Source organism: Oncorhynchus clarkii, chromosome 1 (assembly GCF_045791955.1).
Source record: "Oncorhynchus clarkii lewisi isolate Uvic-CL-2024 chromosome 1, UVic_Ocla_1.0, whole genome shotgun sequence".
NCBI classification, from domain to species: domain Eukaryota; kingdom Metazoa; phylum Chordata; class Actinopteri; order Salmoniformes; family Salmonidae; genus Oncorhynchus; species Oncorhynchus clarkii.
In genome coordinates, this window is record NC_092147.1 from 11,538,681 (window position 1) to 11,553,806 (window position 15,126).

The window sequence follows — 15,126 nt, forward strand, 5'->3', positions numbered from 1 at the left end:
TAAATGATATGACACAACTTGTGCCATATGTTGTCATATATAAGACATGAATACATGTACAGAAGAAACATGTTGACTGTTTCCTTAAAATCATTATTACAGTTGTAGAAAAGGCCCATGGAGTTGGTGGAATACTCCTTTAATTCATTGCCATTTACTCAGCTGGGCCAGGGGCGCTTTAATTAGGTCAGGTGGAAATGTCCGACAGATCTCAACTCCATAAAAGGAGGAAATTGCCATCGCCTGATCTCGCTGCTTTCTCTTCCTTAATTAACTCCATCTGATCCAGAAGTTCTGTGCGTCCATGAATCCACCGACTATGGTACCTTTCATCTGAATTATCTGTGGCGATCGGGAGAGTGGGCCATTCAGTTACTGTTAATAGTTATTACCGCGGAGCGCGGCTTGGAGCGCAGCTTCAAACATATTGTGTAATGTGAATTGTCAATGATCACGGCCCTACGGATCCTCATAGGCCAATTATGCAATCGATATGGTTCATGTGTATTGAAATTAATTATATGTACACATGAAGACAATTGAAAGAGTGAAATGAGAAACGTCATTGTTGCTAACTGATTGACTTTGATAATGGGGATTATAGATTGTATAACCATTCACTGTTTGTATTCTTTCATAATTTATGATAAATAGTTACGAGCCTAAATGACTCGCGGATGATTACTATTGACTTCTTAATGAACTGGACTGTTGAATTGATGTTAATAATGAATGATGATTTGATCTTTGATTATGAATTTGATTGGATACATGTTATTTGTTTCCTTTGATGCAGCAGACTACTCAGTAAATATGCCACTTTATGGTTAAAGGAATTCCTGCCTCAGTCTCATCCATTCCTCTGTCACCTGACACGTGACCACCTGTTCACCTTCACTGTCAGTCATCCTACCTGTCCAGCTACCCACACAGATTCCACTAATCTTTCAACAGTGCTAGCTGTGCCACCAGAGACTCTGAGTTTGAGCCCAGGCTCTGTTGCAGCCGGCCGCAACCGGGAGGCCCATGGGGCGGCGCACAATTGGCCCAGCGTCGTCTGGGTTAGGGAGGGTTTGACCGGAAGGGATATCCTCGTCTCATCGCGCACTTGCAACTCATGTGGTGGACCGGGCGCAGTGCGCGATGACCAGGTCGCTAGGTGTACCGTGCTTCCTGGTTGGATGCGCGCTGTGTTAAGAAGTTGTTTCGGAGGACGCATGGCTCTCGAACTCCTCTCCCGAGTACGTACGGGAGTTGCAGCGATGAGACAAGACTGTAACTACTAACAATTGGATACCACAAAATTGGGGAGAAAAAGGGGGTAAAAAAAAAATCTCTATATAAAAATATCATTATTAAAAACAAGTTTATTATTGTTCTGAACATGCCCCACATTTTCCAAAGTACACTGAAATTGGAATGATACTGTGTCTCCTGGAAGATACATTCAGAAAATGATTGGATGGGTTAACAACAAAGATTACATACAATTAACATTTTAAGTGAATTGCTTTCTTATACTTGAATACAGAGGAATTCAACACAAAACAAACTTTTTTTTGTAACCTGTCCACTCTATTTTCTCATCTTCCTCATCCTCTACTTCCTGTTCATTCTGCTTGATCTCAGAGGTGTACTCAGACTGAACCACCACGCGGTAAGAGAACTGGTCTGAGTAGCACGGGTAGGCCTGGACCACTACTGTTGACTGGGATTTAGACTCAGCCAACAGTGAAATCCTGGACATGGAATCTATACTCCCCTTCACACATCAGGACAACCTTGTGGAGGTAACAGATGCCATCCTGTGCAGCTCCCTGTTATTCTGGGCAGTTTGCGAGACCATTGGCAGCGTTACAGTGGATATAGTTGTTTGAGCATTCATGGTTGTGGATATACACGCTGGTATGCCAGTTTAGCTTTTTAAACAGGGCAAAATAAGCACTGTTGTGCACAGGGGTGTTGAAGGAGGCACTGAGTCATGGCTTGCCAGTGTAGATCCTGGGTGTGTATTCCACTTTTTTTATGGAGGAGGTTCCCAAGCAGCATCCGGAAGGGCAGCGCATTGAACTGAACAGCCTGCAACATGCTGGCATCATACAACTCTAGTTGGTCCATGTACAGTTTAGACTTAGCTTTGAAGTTGAAAACATTTTAAGCAGCAATCATGGGAAAAGGGATGCATTCCAAAAGGGCCACCTGGGCTTCGTGGGTGGATGAGTTACCCTGATCCAACACCCAGTCCTCCAAACCTTTTAGCAAGAAGGCCTCCTCTGGCACTACCACGTATGAACGGGCCAGAAGGGCCTTTACTGTGCCCAGGCCAAGACCAGTCCAGGCTGGGGAATGGCTCAGTGACTTACAGCTCCAGGCAAGGTAGCGCAGACAGGTTTCCTGCAGAACTGGGTCGCCTGTACAGACTGAGTGCTCGTACAGAGAGGTCTGGAAGGAGGAATCCTCTGGGAGCAGTCAGGTGAAGAGCCTCCCTGCCACCTCCTGGAGCTGCGTCAGACTCCAGTGGGACACCATCTTACGGATGCACTGGGCAGAGGACGAGGTGATGTTGATTTGCCTTGTGTACAAAGATACCTGGGGAAGAAGGACACAAGATACATGGATTCTCTGCCATGACACGGCTTTGACGAAGAAAGGGTGGATGTAGTAGCAGGCTAACTAGGCTAACGTTTGTAAAGTAAAGCATGTTGGTCTCACCTTACCTTAGGAAGTTGGTGAAAGGAGGGCGGCAGTTGAGTCTAACGTCTAGGTTGAAGTTAATGAAGTTCTCCTCCTTTGTGACGTTTAAGATGGACGCCTCTGGATCGAGAGTGACGATCAGCTTGTGAACAGATGTTTTCCACAGTGCTGTTTGCGACCCGACCCGCACCATGATGTCACAGTCGCGTCCACTTTCAAACACCCCCCCCATGTGGTTAGCAAGGCCTGTGTTGTGGTCCTTGAGCATGTACTGTAACAGTCGTCTATACTAGCATCCCAAAATGAGCTATGGACCAAACATTTCTGCTGTTTCAATTTTCATTAAGTGCATTTCAATGATACTGTGTCTGGTCTTTAGGTCTTTGTGGATGAGTCTTTGTGGTCATTGGTCAGTCTTACCTCTCTCAGACCACACCAGCATCCTCAGTCTGTTGGCAGTCAGTGACCCCCCCCCCCCCAGCCTTTGAAGAGACCGTGGGACAGGTCTTGCCCTGTCCCATCACAGTTTAGAGCCTGTGTCCAGATTACAGATGGGTCATGGGTCAATAAAGACAAACGGGGAAGGTGTGATATTCTGTAGCTATGCAAAGATCCACAAGGGGCTAGTTTCCCAGACACAGATCAAGCCTTCATTGAATCAAAACTGCAATGCGTGGATACAAGAGAGGTTATACAGATCCAACCTAACTTGTCCGTATATTCCAGCCACCACGGAAGTAAGAGCACCAGGTTAGTTGAGATGGCAACACACCACCTGTGCCTCAATAATGTCATAATGTCAGAGTTGTCGTCACACACGGTCCCCCACTGTCCATTATAGTAGAACTCCACACAGCCCTCAGAGGACAGCTTACCCCCCACCAACCTCATGGCCCCATTCTGTAACCCTGAATGGAGGCATTAGAGTACAGTCAGTTATTCAAATAGCTAGAAATAGTAATGGAGTCTTTTTGTTGGCACTAACTCCGCCATGGTTGTTCTATGAGATAATCTTCATCAGCTGACGTCACTTTTTGTGATTTGTTAAGCATTTCTGTCATTTAAAAAAAGGCTTCATAATTCATCAAGGTCATGTTAACTGACTTATATTATCTCATAGAACAAAATGTATAAGATCTGCTAGGTCTGTGTTAACCTCAGACCTTATTTTCAGCATTTATCCCCAAACCCTATTCTTTCCCCATTCATTTTCCCCAAAGGAATGGCTGAACGAACCAGAAGAAACTCATTTCCGTTTTTTAGGACTGCAAGCTGGCGAGCTCTATAGTTCTCCAAACTCACATTAACTCAGCACCAAAATGAAAAGTTATACAGAGTATAACCTACAGAGTATAACTTTTCATTTTGGTGCTGAGTTAATGTGTAGCAGATAATTGTATAGTTAATAGACTGTCTGCACCATCGAGAGCATCCTGACGGGTTCAATCACTGCCTGGTATGGCAACTGCTCGGCCTCCGACCACAAGGCACTACAGTGGTTAGTGGGTACGGCCCTGTACATCACCGTGGCCAAGCTTCCTGCCATCCAGGACCTCTATACCAGGTGGTGTCAGAGGAAGGCCCTAAAAACTGTCAAAGACTCCAGCCACCCTAGTCATAGCGGTACCGGAGCGCCAAGCCTAGGTCCAAGAGGCCCCTAAATAGCTTCTAACCCCAAGCCATAAGACTCCTGAACAGCTAATCAAATGGCTACCCAGACTATTTGCATTGCTGTTCTCCAAATAGCATTTTAGAATTGTTTTATTGTGTAGAAATGCAGTAAATGAGCTTCAACTTAAGTTTCCTTGAATATAATTATAAATACAGTTTAAACAGGTTTTAAACCAATTTTCTATATAGATAGCCTCTAAAATATATGTAAACAGACCATAAATGTCTACATTTTTGTTTTCTGTGGAAAGCTGTGAGTGTTATAATACCAAATCAGTACTTGTTGCATTTACAATTTATCTTAGCCCTATCACCTATCATGGCTCCCAAGTGGCACAGCGGTCTAAGGCACTGCATCTGAGTGCTAGAGGCGTCACTACAGACACCCTGGTTTGATTCCAGGCTGTATCGCAACCAGACGTGATTGGGAGTCCCATTGGGCGGCGCAGAACTGGCCCAGTATCGGCCGGGTTTGGCCGGTATAGGCCGTCATTGTAAATAAGAATTTGTTCTTAACTGACTTGCCTAGTTAAATAAAGGTTAAAATAAAAACAAATAAAACATCAGCTGATTTCAGTCAGTGTATGGTCATGGCTAGAAAACATATAGCTTTTGTCAAATTAATGCCAAAAGTTAAAATTTTAGCTAACCTTTTTCCCAACCTTAACCTCATTATCCTAACCTGTTATGTTAGTTCTTCTAACCTACTAAGTAACCTTTCCTAACCTTTTACAAAAAGTCAAATCTGACAAACTGTATACCATCTAGTTAAAACCTCAGTGGCTGTGGAATGAATGCATTGTTGGAATGGAATGTTGGCAGTTAATTATAAAAATGTTTGGAATCATTCGTCAAACTGTCTGGCTAGCTTAGCTAACAAACATACAGTGCAGATAATATTCAAATTCATTGTTTTACAGGACATCTTCTGACAGTACTAGCAAACCACAGCTGACCAATTCCCTTCCCAAAAAGGCGGACTTTTTCTAGTTCTATGGCGCACTGTACCAGGTGGGAGGAGGCAACGCTGCTAAGCAACACACAACTCGAGACAGCTGTGATTTCCAGCTTGTCGTTTTGGCAGTATACTAACAGCAGGTAATCGATTATTTTCAACAAAGCAATTCACGTTTCAATATAGGCGTACTTATGTGCGACTCACTCGATAACATGCCTTGCTAGTTATGCATTTGGTTCAAACGTCTAAAAGCAGGCTTTTAGCTAGCTACTGTACAGTAGCTAGAATAGTTAGGTATTGTTATTAAAAGGCTAGTTAGGTCATCTAGCTAGCTACTTGTTCCGCATTAAAGCTCTGCTTTGTACTCTCTGTTTGACAGTGTCAAAAGCAGTAATGTCCACAAGCAAGGAACAAGCAGCTATCAGTAAAGTTCTGAGTTTCCTTCAAGAGTGGGATCATGGCAACAAGACGGTGCGCAACCGCATGCTGACCGTTTTTGTGACTCAAAACACTGGAAAGACTTGCCCTGAGTTAGAACTGGAATTCGCACAGGTTGCCAGTCTCTTTCTGGCTCGGCTCACCGCCTGGATGAGGCTGACGTATCCTTGCATAATGCATTTGATGTGGTTAGATAACCAGTCCAGTGCTATGGTGTCATTTATATCCACATACAAAGGCAGCATGTTTGGAGAAGGTGACGCAAAACAAATGTGGTGTATTTTGTCATTTTCATTTACTCAGGCGCATTCAGCTACATGTTCGGAACATGCTTAGGTCTTCAACTGAAAGCAGTTGGAGTGTTTCTCTCTGCAGCTAGCAAGTGAGTGGAAAAACATTGTCTGAATTTGTATAGCTAACACATTAATCTCTTGCACCATAAGTTTTAGTCACATACCCTTGATCTTTCCACAGTCATCGTTATCTCATAGAGTTCCTGGAGGTTGGAGGGGTCCTAACCCTCCTGGAGATCTTAGGTCAGAAACAGACCAAGGAGGAGGACAAGGCAGAGGCCATTCGGCTGCTTCAGATAGTCTCCAACGCTGGACGCAAGTACAAAGAGCTAATCTGCGAAAGCTATGGTAAACAACTCACCAAACTATCTCTATGATACATACCGTGTTTTTAGTATGCGGTTGGATTTCTAAATTATTACAGTTCAAATTGAAATGATCTATGTAGAGAGAAATGATTCGCTGTTATTGCTCCAAAATGTGTTTCAGTCTATGATTAAAGACTGATTGGCAAATAATAATAATTCATTACATTTGTAAAGCGCTTTTCTCAGACTCACGGCGCAAAAAAAATACAAACAAATAATAATACAAAAAAATCCAAAACACAGAACTTAGAACATAGACATCCATCAAAGCTATATATAGGTGTCGCCAGATCCGGAGGACATGAGAATCGAATTAGCAGAGGTCCTTGAAAGCGTTTTTGAACAGCACGGTCTTGAGCTGTGCCTTAATAACCTTTTACTGCATTGGGCTAAATCAGGGTAGTTTTAAACAAATCTACTTTGAAACCAAAGTATACACCTCACACATGGTTATGGGCAACAACAAAAAAATAAGACACCTGTACCACAGAGTTGAAATGTATACCATTTTGAGTTTGCACCTCAATATTACACTTTATATACATCACAGAAGACTGAAATATAACAACTGTTTGACATAGAAACAGCAGATTTTTGGATGTTAAAAAAGTGATGTTTATTAATGATATATTGAGAAATATGAATAACATTCCACCCATAAGTCCAATAGTCATTTGTCTGCAGGAAAGGGCTACAGGAGGACAGAGATTCTGCAGCCCTAATAGTGTCGAAGTGCGTTCAATAGCCATGGAGCCGCGCAACAAAGTCCTGTCACCCCTAGTTTTTAGTCAGCTGCGGGGCTGCTGAAGGGAGAAGGACCTAGAGGAGCGAAGGGTGTGTGTTGTTGATTGGTTAATGTTGCTTGATTGGTTCTCAGACCATATCACTGTGTCCACTGTTTCCTGTCCACGTGGCTTGCAGGTGTGAGAGCCATTGCAGAGTGTCTGGCCAAGTCCAAGACAGAGGGGACCCAAGAGACAGCACGGGCCCTGTTGGAGTCCCTGGCCCATGGAAACCCCAAATACCAGAACCAGGTGTACAGAGGTCTGATTGCCCTGCTGACCTGTATCTCGCCCAAGGCCCAGCAACTGGTCTTGCAGACCCTCCGCATAGTACAAGTATAACTACACACAGGCAGTCATACACGCTTACTGACACACAGGCATGCATTCAAGTGCGCTTACACACACACACATGGGTTCAACTACCATGGGACATAACAGTTGAAAATCCAGCTGTGTGTGACCTTGTCATACACACCTGACTGCTGTGGCTTGAGTGTATTTATGAAGGTAAATGATTGGATATAATTCTGACCCCTAACAGGACATAGTGAAGGAAGCCCACCCCAGCATCGTGGGACCTCTGTTGAATTTGTTGAGGTCCCTGCATTTGGAGGTGCAATATGAGGGTAAGTAATAGCTAGGTGTGCGTGTCAACTCTCAGTTATCCAGACAGCCTGTTCTACATGTATTTCAAATACAGATCTCTTCCATTGACATCTTCAACATCCGCTTGTACTTCACGCTGTAGTATCTGATTCCTATAGTATGCAGTATTATTTCATAATCTCTTTTGTAATTATTGTGTTGTCTATCTCCCCCCTCTCTCTCTCCCAGCTATTGAGCTGATCACAGATCTCAGGCAGTATGAGGTCAGACCGGCGCTGCTCACAGGTCTCGTAGATCTGCTCAAACCGGCTACGGAGGGAATGCAGACATACAAGATCCTGGAAGGTCTCACATCTTCTCCTTATTGGTTCCCCAGTAAAAAAAAAATCATTGTGTAGTTCTCATTGCAACCCACTAAGAGCAACCCTATAGGATGTTTCTTGCTACAGTTCTAACAGTCCATTTTTTTCACACAAGATGTGATATTGCATACGTCTTTTAACATAGTCATCATGCCTAAAGCAATGTAGATACCCTTTCAGCAAAGAGTTTTGTCTCAAAAAAACACTTGAACTGTTATTGATGTGTTGATGTCCATTCCATCAGACCCAGAAATGACCAAGATGACTGAATCCCTGCCAGTGTATGTCCAACAAGCTGCGTCAGCCAAAGCTTTAAGGTGAAGTCAGAACCCTCATGTATGGGTATCCCTTAGAAATGTCATTCTGACATGGTCTGTGAATTTGCCACAAACTGTCTGAAACTGAAGTTAAATGCTGTATATTAGTAGTATCAGCGGCTAATCTGATTTATTTGTCACTCACTTGTTAACTTAGAAGTGATTTGCTTGTTATTTTATATTGCCACTCAGCCCATATTTAGTACTTTAAATGTAATGACATATAGATCAGTACAATTAGTACAATCCAGGCTGTATCACAACCGGCCGTGATTGGGAGTCCCATAGGGCGGCGCACAATTGGCCCAGCGTCGGCAGAGTTTGGCCGGTGTAGCCCGTCATTGTAAATAAGAATTTGTTCTTACCTGACTTGACTGGTTAAATTTTATTTTTATGATATGTGTAACAGTAATGTTCATGATCATCATATACCAATGCTGACCGTTTTGACTGTACGTGCTGAAGGTTGCTTGCTCAGGGGAGTCAGGAGCTGTCCCAGCAACTGCTTCCTCTCAGAGTGGTGCACCACTTGATGTATGCTATGGGAAACCAGGAGCATGCTGACGCCCAGAGACAGGCCAGCCTGGCGCTGGAGGTAAATCAAATCGAATCAAATAAGTACACACCAGAGTTGGGGAATTGATGGCAGTCAATTCAGGAAGTGATTTGAATAAAACATGGAACAACTTTTGAAATAAATCTATTCTACTTTTCAGTTTATTAAGGAGTCATTGAAAAAAGTTGCTTTTTTCAATATTGAATTGGAATTTCAGTTTACTTTCTGAATTGACCCAAACCCTGACACACACACACAGTAGAAAAGAAATGCATTCATCTAGAATGCATTTGCACATCTATCACTGTTGTGATAGTTTTTAATTTTGTAGATTCCAAAGACAACAAAATCTCAGACATTCTGTATACTATCCTGTATATCAGTACAGAGTAGATACCACCCTGTATAGCGGTACAGAGTAGATACCAACCTGTACAGTGTAGAATGTAATCACTCAAGCCAAGTCTTATCTCTGCCTTTGTCTTTAGCATTTTGTCCGTACATACCCAGTGGTGGAGGAGCATGTACGCAGAACCATGGGTATCAATCTGTTTGCAGCCTTCATGGTGAGCTGAAATCTATTTTGTATGTAAGAGTATGCATCTACACTGAACCAAAATATAAACACAACATGCTACAATTTCAAAGATTTTACAGAGTTACAGTTCATATAAGGACACCATTCAATTGAAATCAATTCATTAGGCCCTAATCTATGGATTTCACATGAGTGGGAATACAGATACGCATCTGTTGGTCACAGATACCTTTAAAAAAAAAGGTAGGGGCGTGGATCATAAAACCAGTCAGTATCTGGTGTGACCACCATTTGCCTCATGCAGCGCAACACATCTACTTCACATAGAGTTGATCAGGGTGATGATTGTGACCTGTGGAATGTTGTCCCACTCCTCTTCAATGGCTGTGTGAAGTTGCTTGATATTGGCGTTAAGACTGGAACACGCTGTCGTACACATTGATCCAGAGCATTCCAAACGTGCTCAATGACAAATGATTGGCTCAGAGAAATGTTTTTATCACCAATTTTGGGGGCTGTTTTGTCAGACTTCAGTGTGGCTTTTGACATTATCGATCATAGTCTGTTGCTGGAAAAAAAATGTTTCATGTGTTATGGCTTTAGACCCCCTGCTATATTGTGGATAAAGAGTTACCTGTCTAACAGAACACAGAGGGTGTTCTTTAATGGAAGCCTCTCCAACAAAATCCAGGTAGAACCAGAAATTCCCCATGGCAGCTGTATAGGCCCATCCGTGAATAGCATTCTTCTCCAGCATGCCATTGGCCATTGAACTAGTATTTTCCCACTGAATTCGTTTACGACGCCTAACTGCAGTCAGGTCAAGACCCTGGTGAGGACGACGAGCACGCAAATGAGCTTCCCTGAGACGGAAACCCACAGTTTCATCAGCTGTCCGGGTGGCTGGTCTCAGACGATCTCGCAGGTAAAGAAGCTGGATGTGGAAGTCCTGGGCTGGTGTGGTTACACATGGTTTACATGTCTAGTTTTGATTTACATTTAATTGGTTGTCAACTAACGGGAATTCAACATGAAATCAACAAAATGTCACAATGTCATTGGATTAAGGTTAGAAGTTTGGTGAAAAAAAGACAATGCTCTTATGTTGATGACTTTTTGCAAATCCAATCAGTTTCCCACGTTGATCCAATGTCATCACTTCGATTTTTTTTGGGGGGGTTAAATTATGTGGAAATAATGCTGATTCAACCAGTTTTGCCCAGTGGGTGCACACCTGACACACAGCAGACTCAGGGACATCCATTCTGTTGAAAGTTATGTCTCGAACAGACCTGCCATAAGTGAATGCTTCCATACTGACACGACTCACGTGATCCACAGCAGAGGGCTGTGACATGCTGGTCTGGACAGAACGCCGTTTTAAATGCAGTGTTCGCTCAGAGTTGTCCTTATTTCTGCTGAGTTTTGATTGATTCTCTCAAATGTTTTTCCTTTCCTGGGGGGTGGAGATTAGGACTCACGTTTTTTGGATTTGAAAATCCAACAGTTGAATTGAAAGGGGGTGGCACTCTGGGGCTGTGTGTGGTCGTCCTTGTTGGTTTGAGTGAGAAAGACACAGAGCAGAACCAATCAGTAAAAAAGCACATCTCATGCATTATCGACGCATTGTGCCGAGTCTCGACAACATCAAAATAGCCTTTCTAGACTCAGAAGTCAGGAGTACTTTGAGTTAGGTGTTAGCCAGACTGACTGGCACTGGCTCGAGTGGCAAACTGGTCTGAGCAATGATGTGTATAAACCCTAGACTGTTGATGCTATGTATTGGCTATTGAGAGGCTTTGAAACCACGGGTTGGCCATATTGGCACATTCCAGTGAAGGCACAGTCATCCATAGGAATGAATGGAATTCTATAGTATTTCAATGAAATGTTTCAAGGACAAAACTACATGTATTTAAGTATTGTTGTAGTGGGAACAGTAACATTAGTACCTTAAGATTTTTTTTTATAGATGTTTTCATTCTTTTTTTAACGTTGATCTCACATAATATAATTGAGGTATGCACTAAGGTATCTGTAATAGAAATGTGGCAAACTAATGTAGACAGTAATAAATCAATTTCTATAGCTTTCAAAATATTTTTTTTTACAACGGTGGGGTCGTGCCAAGATGGTGGCAGGGTGTATATATGTATATAAATCATTGGGTCCGAGTCTTCACTATTTTGGAGATTACAATGCATTCAAATTACTTTTATTTTAAAAATTGTTTTGTTTGCTTCTCTACAATTTTTTTAGCACAAACCTGAGACTTTCTACATGACGATGGATGAAATTCAAGCAGATATCCTGTTATCAAATAAAGTCAACATTTCGGAAGGTAATTGTATGAGACTTTCTCTTTAGTTTTGTAATATTTGTGTAAGTAAACGTGTATCCCTAAGCCTTATTTATTTAAAGTTTATTTAACTTTTATATTACTATAACTTTCCATTACAAAATAGAATTTCAAATTAAAATCTTTCATATTTTTATTTACAGTTTTGGAGCACCAGAGCTCAGAAGACTGAACCAGACAAAGTACAGGCATGCCATTTTGTATAATAGTTGACACTTTATTTTCATGTTACAGTAAAATAAATCAATAAAAATAACAAAGTATTCAGCCCATATTGTTTTTTAACCGATTTGCTTAGCAACTGTAACCATGAGAAATGCCTTTCAAATTAAGAGAATAAGTGGTTTAGCCTGGGTACCAGTGTTTATAGCTAATACTCCACTTCTTGCTTGCCCTGCTGTCATTTGCCAAAGAAACTTGTCTTTCTTCAAATATGAACATTCTATCATAAATGAGCTCAAGGAGATAAGGATTTGGTCCTGATACCATAACGTTCAGTGCTATCCGGAATCATTTGGACATCCCTACCCTAAACCTTAACTCCTACCTTAACCATAACCTAACCTTTACCGTAATCATTTTAAATTTACATTTGGGGTGTGTTCGTAAATTAAATCTGGAGTGCCAGAGTGCGCTCAGCGCGTTTGTAAATTCAGAGCGCTGTCAAGCGGTTTTGGAGTGCCAAGTCTAAGACGAAAAGGATTCTTAACAGTTTTTACCCCCAAACCGCAAGCCAACCCCCCCCCCCCCCACCCACCCACCCCTCTTTTACGCTGCTGCTGCTCTCTGTTTATCATATATGCATAGTCACTTTAACTATACATTCATGTACATACTACCTCAATTGGCCCGACTAACCAGTGTCTGTATATAGCCTCGCTACTTTATATAGCCTGTCTTTTTACTGTTGTTTTATTTATTTACTTACCTATTGTTCACCTACCTTTTTTGCACTATTGGTTAGAATCTGTAAGTAAGCATTTCACTATAAGGTCTACTACACCTGTTGTATTTTGCGAACATGACAAATAAACTTTGATTTGATTGTCTGTTCGTAAATTCAGAGCGTTTTACTCCCCTAGCAGACGTCCTAAGGATCCAGATTTGCTCAAACCAAGGATCCCGGATTTTAATCTTCAAACGAAAACCAGTCTGTCAATAATTGCTAGCACATGTCTAAATTCTCAACTAAATACATACTGCAATTCCAACCAAAATGTCTTCGCTTCGATTTTAAGCCTCACAATACACCAATTTGCCTAGCTAACAGCTGCATATTTGTTTTGGACTTTGTTATAATTATAATTCTGTTTTTCAGGATCCACATGTTGTCATGGAAAATACTAATGTTATTTACAACAACCAATGAGCAACTTCATATTGAACGTTGAGATTGCCAAAAAACATTATCTTTGGTAAATGACAGGAGAGGCAAGAAGTGGAATGATAAACAGACTGTTTACCACGTATAGTCTGGGTACCAATCTACCCATTTGTTATGCAAGTGTAAATAAATTCAGGAGTAAAAATGTGCTAAAAAATCACAAGTTTTATGGACTCATCCTGTGTTCAATAATTGTGTTTAACATTTACCTCATCTCTGTACCACATACGTACAATTATCTGTAAGGTCCCTCAATCAAGTAGGGATTTTCAAGCACAGATTTGACCACAATGACAAGGGAGGTTTTCCGATAACTCGCAAAGGGCACAGATTGGTAGATGTATACAAATTAAAAAAGCAGATGCTGAATGTCCCTTTGAGCATGGTGAAGTTTTTAATTAGGCTTGTGATGGTACAGTATATCAATACACCCAGTCACTACACATATACAGGTGTCCTTCTTAACTCAGTTGCCTGTAGAGGAAGGAAAACTGCTCAAGGATTTTACCATGAGGCCAATGGTGATTATTATAATTTTTTGGACACCACACTCCAAAAAGCAAGTTCTGCAGGCTCTAGTTTTGTCTAATCTTGATTATTGTCCAGTTGTGTGGTATAATGCTGTAAGGAAAGATCTAGTTAAGCTGCAGCTGGCCCAGAACAGAGCGGCACGTTTTGCTCTTAATTGTAATCAGAGGGCTGATATAAATACTGTGCATGCCAGTCTCTCTTGGCTAAGAGTTGAGGAGAGACTGACTGCATCACTTCTTTTTATAAGAAACAATAATGTGTTGAAAATCCCAAATTGTTTGCATAGTCAACTTACACACAGCTCTGACACACACGTATCCCACCAGACATGCCATCAGGGGTCTTTTCATAGTCCCCATATCCAGAACAAATTCAAGAAAACATAAGTATTATATAGAGCCCTTATTGCATGGAACTTCCTTCTATCTCATATTGCTCAAATAAACAGCAAACCTGGTTTAAAAAAACAGATAAAGCAACACCTCGCACTACAATGCCTCTCCCCTATTTGACCTAGATAGTTTGTGTATATTTTTTATTTCTTTATTTATTTCACCTTTATTTAACCTGGTAGGCAAGTTGAGAACAAGTTCTCATTTACAATTGCGACCTGGCCAAGATAAAGCAAAGCAGTTCGACACATACAATGACACAGAGTTACACATGGAGTAAAACAAACACAGTCAATAATACAGTATAAACAAGTCTATATATGATGTGAGCAAATGAGGTGAGATAAGGGAGGTAAAGGCAAAAAAAAGGCCACGGTGGCAAAGTAAATACAATATAGCAAGTAAAACACTGGAATGGTAGATTTGCAGTGGAAGAATGTGCAAAGTAGAAATAAAAATAATGGGGTGCAAAGAGCAAAATAAATAAATACAGTAGGGAAAGAGGTAGTTGTTTGGGCTAAATTATAGGTGGGCTATGTACAGGTGCAGTAATCTGTGAGCTGCTCTGACAGTTGGTGCTTAAAGCTAGTGAGGGAGATAAGTGTTTCCAGTTTCAGAGATTTTTGTAGTTCGTTCCAGTCATTGGCAGCAGAGAACTGGAAGGGGAGGCGGCCAAAGAAATAATTGGTTTTGGGGGTGACTAGAGAGATATACCTGCTGGAGCGTGTGCTACAGGTGGGAGATGCTATGGTGACCAGCGAGCTGAGATAAGGGGGGACTTTACCTAGCAGGGTCTTGTAGATGACATGGAGCCAGTGGGTTTGGCGACGAGTATGAAGCGAGGGCCAGCCAACAAGAGCGTACAGGTCGCAAT

At 41.7% G+C, this 15,126-nt stretch overlaps 1 protein-coding gene and 1 pseudogene across 1 annotated transcript; one reads left to right on the forward strand and one right to left on the reverse strand.

Moving 5' to 3' along the window:
• Positions 1 to 1,193: 1,193 nt before the first annotated feature.
• LOC139380451 (galectin-3-binding protein A-like) lies at positions 1,194 to 4,686 on the reverse strand (annotated as a pseudogene).
• Positions 4,687 to 5,317: 631 nt separating this feature from the next.
• LOC139415090 (mutY DNA glycosylase) lies at positions 5,318 to 12,170 on the forward strand. Its single transcript, XM_071162891.1, has 12 exons — positions 5,318 to 5,463; positions 5,703 to 5,922; positions 6,075 to 6,143; positions 6,236 to 6,402; positions 7,344 to 7,540; positions 7,749 to 7,833; positions 8,042 to 8,158; positions 8,420 to 8,492; positions 8,958 to 9,087; positions 9,537 to 9,614; positions 11,846 to 11,927; positions 12,089 to 12,170. The coding sequence occupies exons 2-12, from the start codon at positions 5,717 to 5,719 to the stop codon at positions 12,115 to 12,117; spliced, it is 1,233 nt and encodes a 410-aa protein (XP_071018992.1). The 5' UTR covers positions 5,318 to 5,463; positions 5,703 to 5,716; the 3' UTR covers positions 12,118 to 12,170.
• Positions 12,171 to 15,126: the final 2,956 nt, after the last annotated feature.

Coding starts and splice junctions, on each gene's coding strand:
- LOC139415090 (XM_071162891.1), top strand. CDS start 5,717: ATGTCCACAAGCAAGGAACAAGCAGCTATCAGTAAAGTTCTGAGTTTC. Junction 6,144..6,235: donor TTTCTCTCTGCAGCTAGCAA/GTGAGTGGAAAA, acceptor ATCTTTCCACAG/TCATCGTTATCTCATAGAGT. Junction 7,541..7,748: donor AGACCCTCCGCATAGTACAA/GTATAACTACAC, acceptor GACCCCTAACAG/GACATAGTGAAGGAAGCCCA.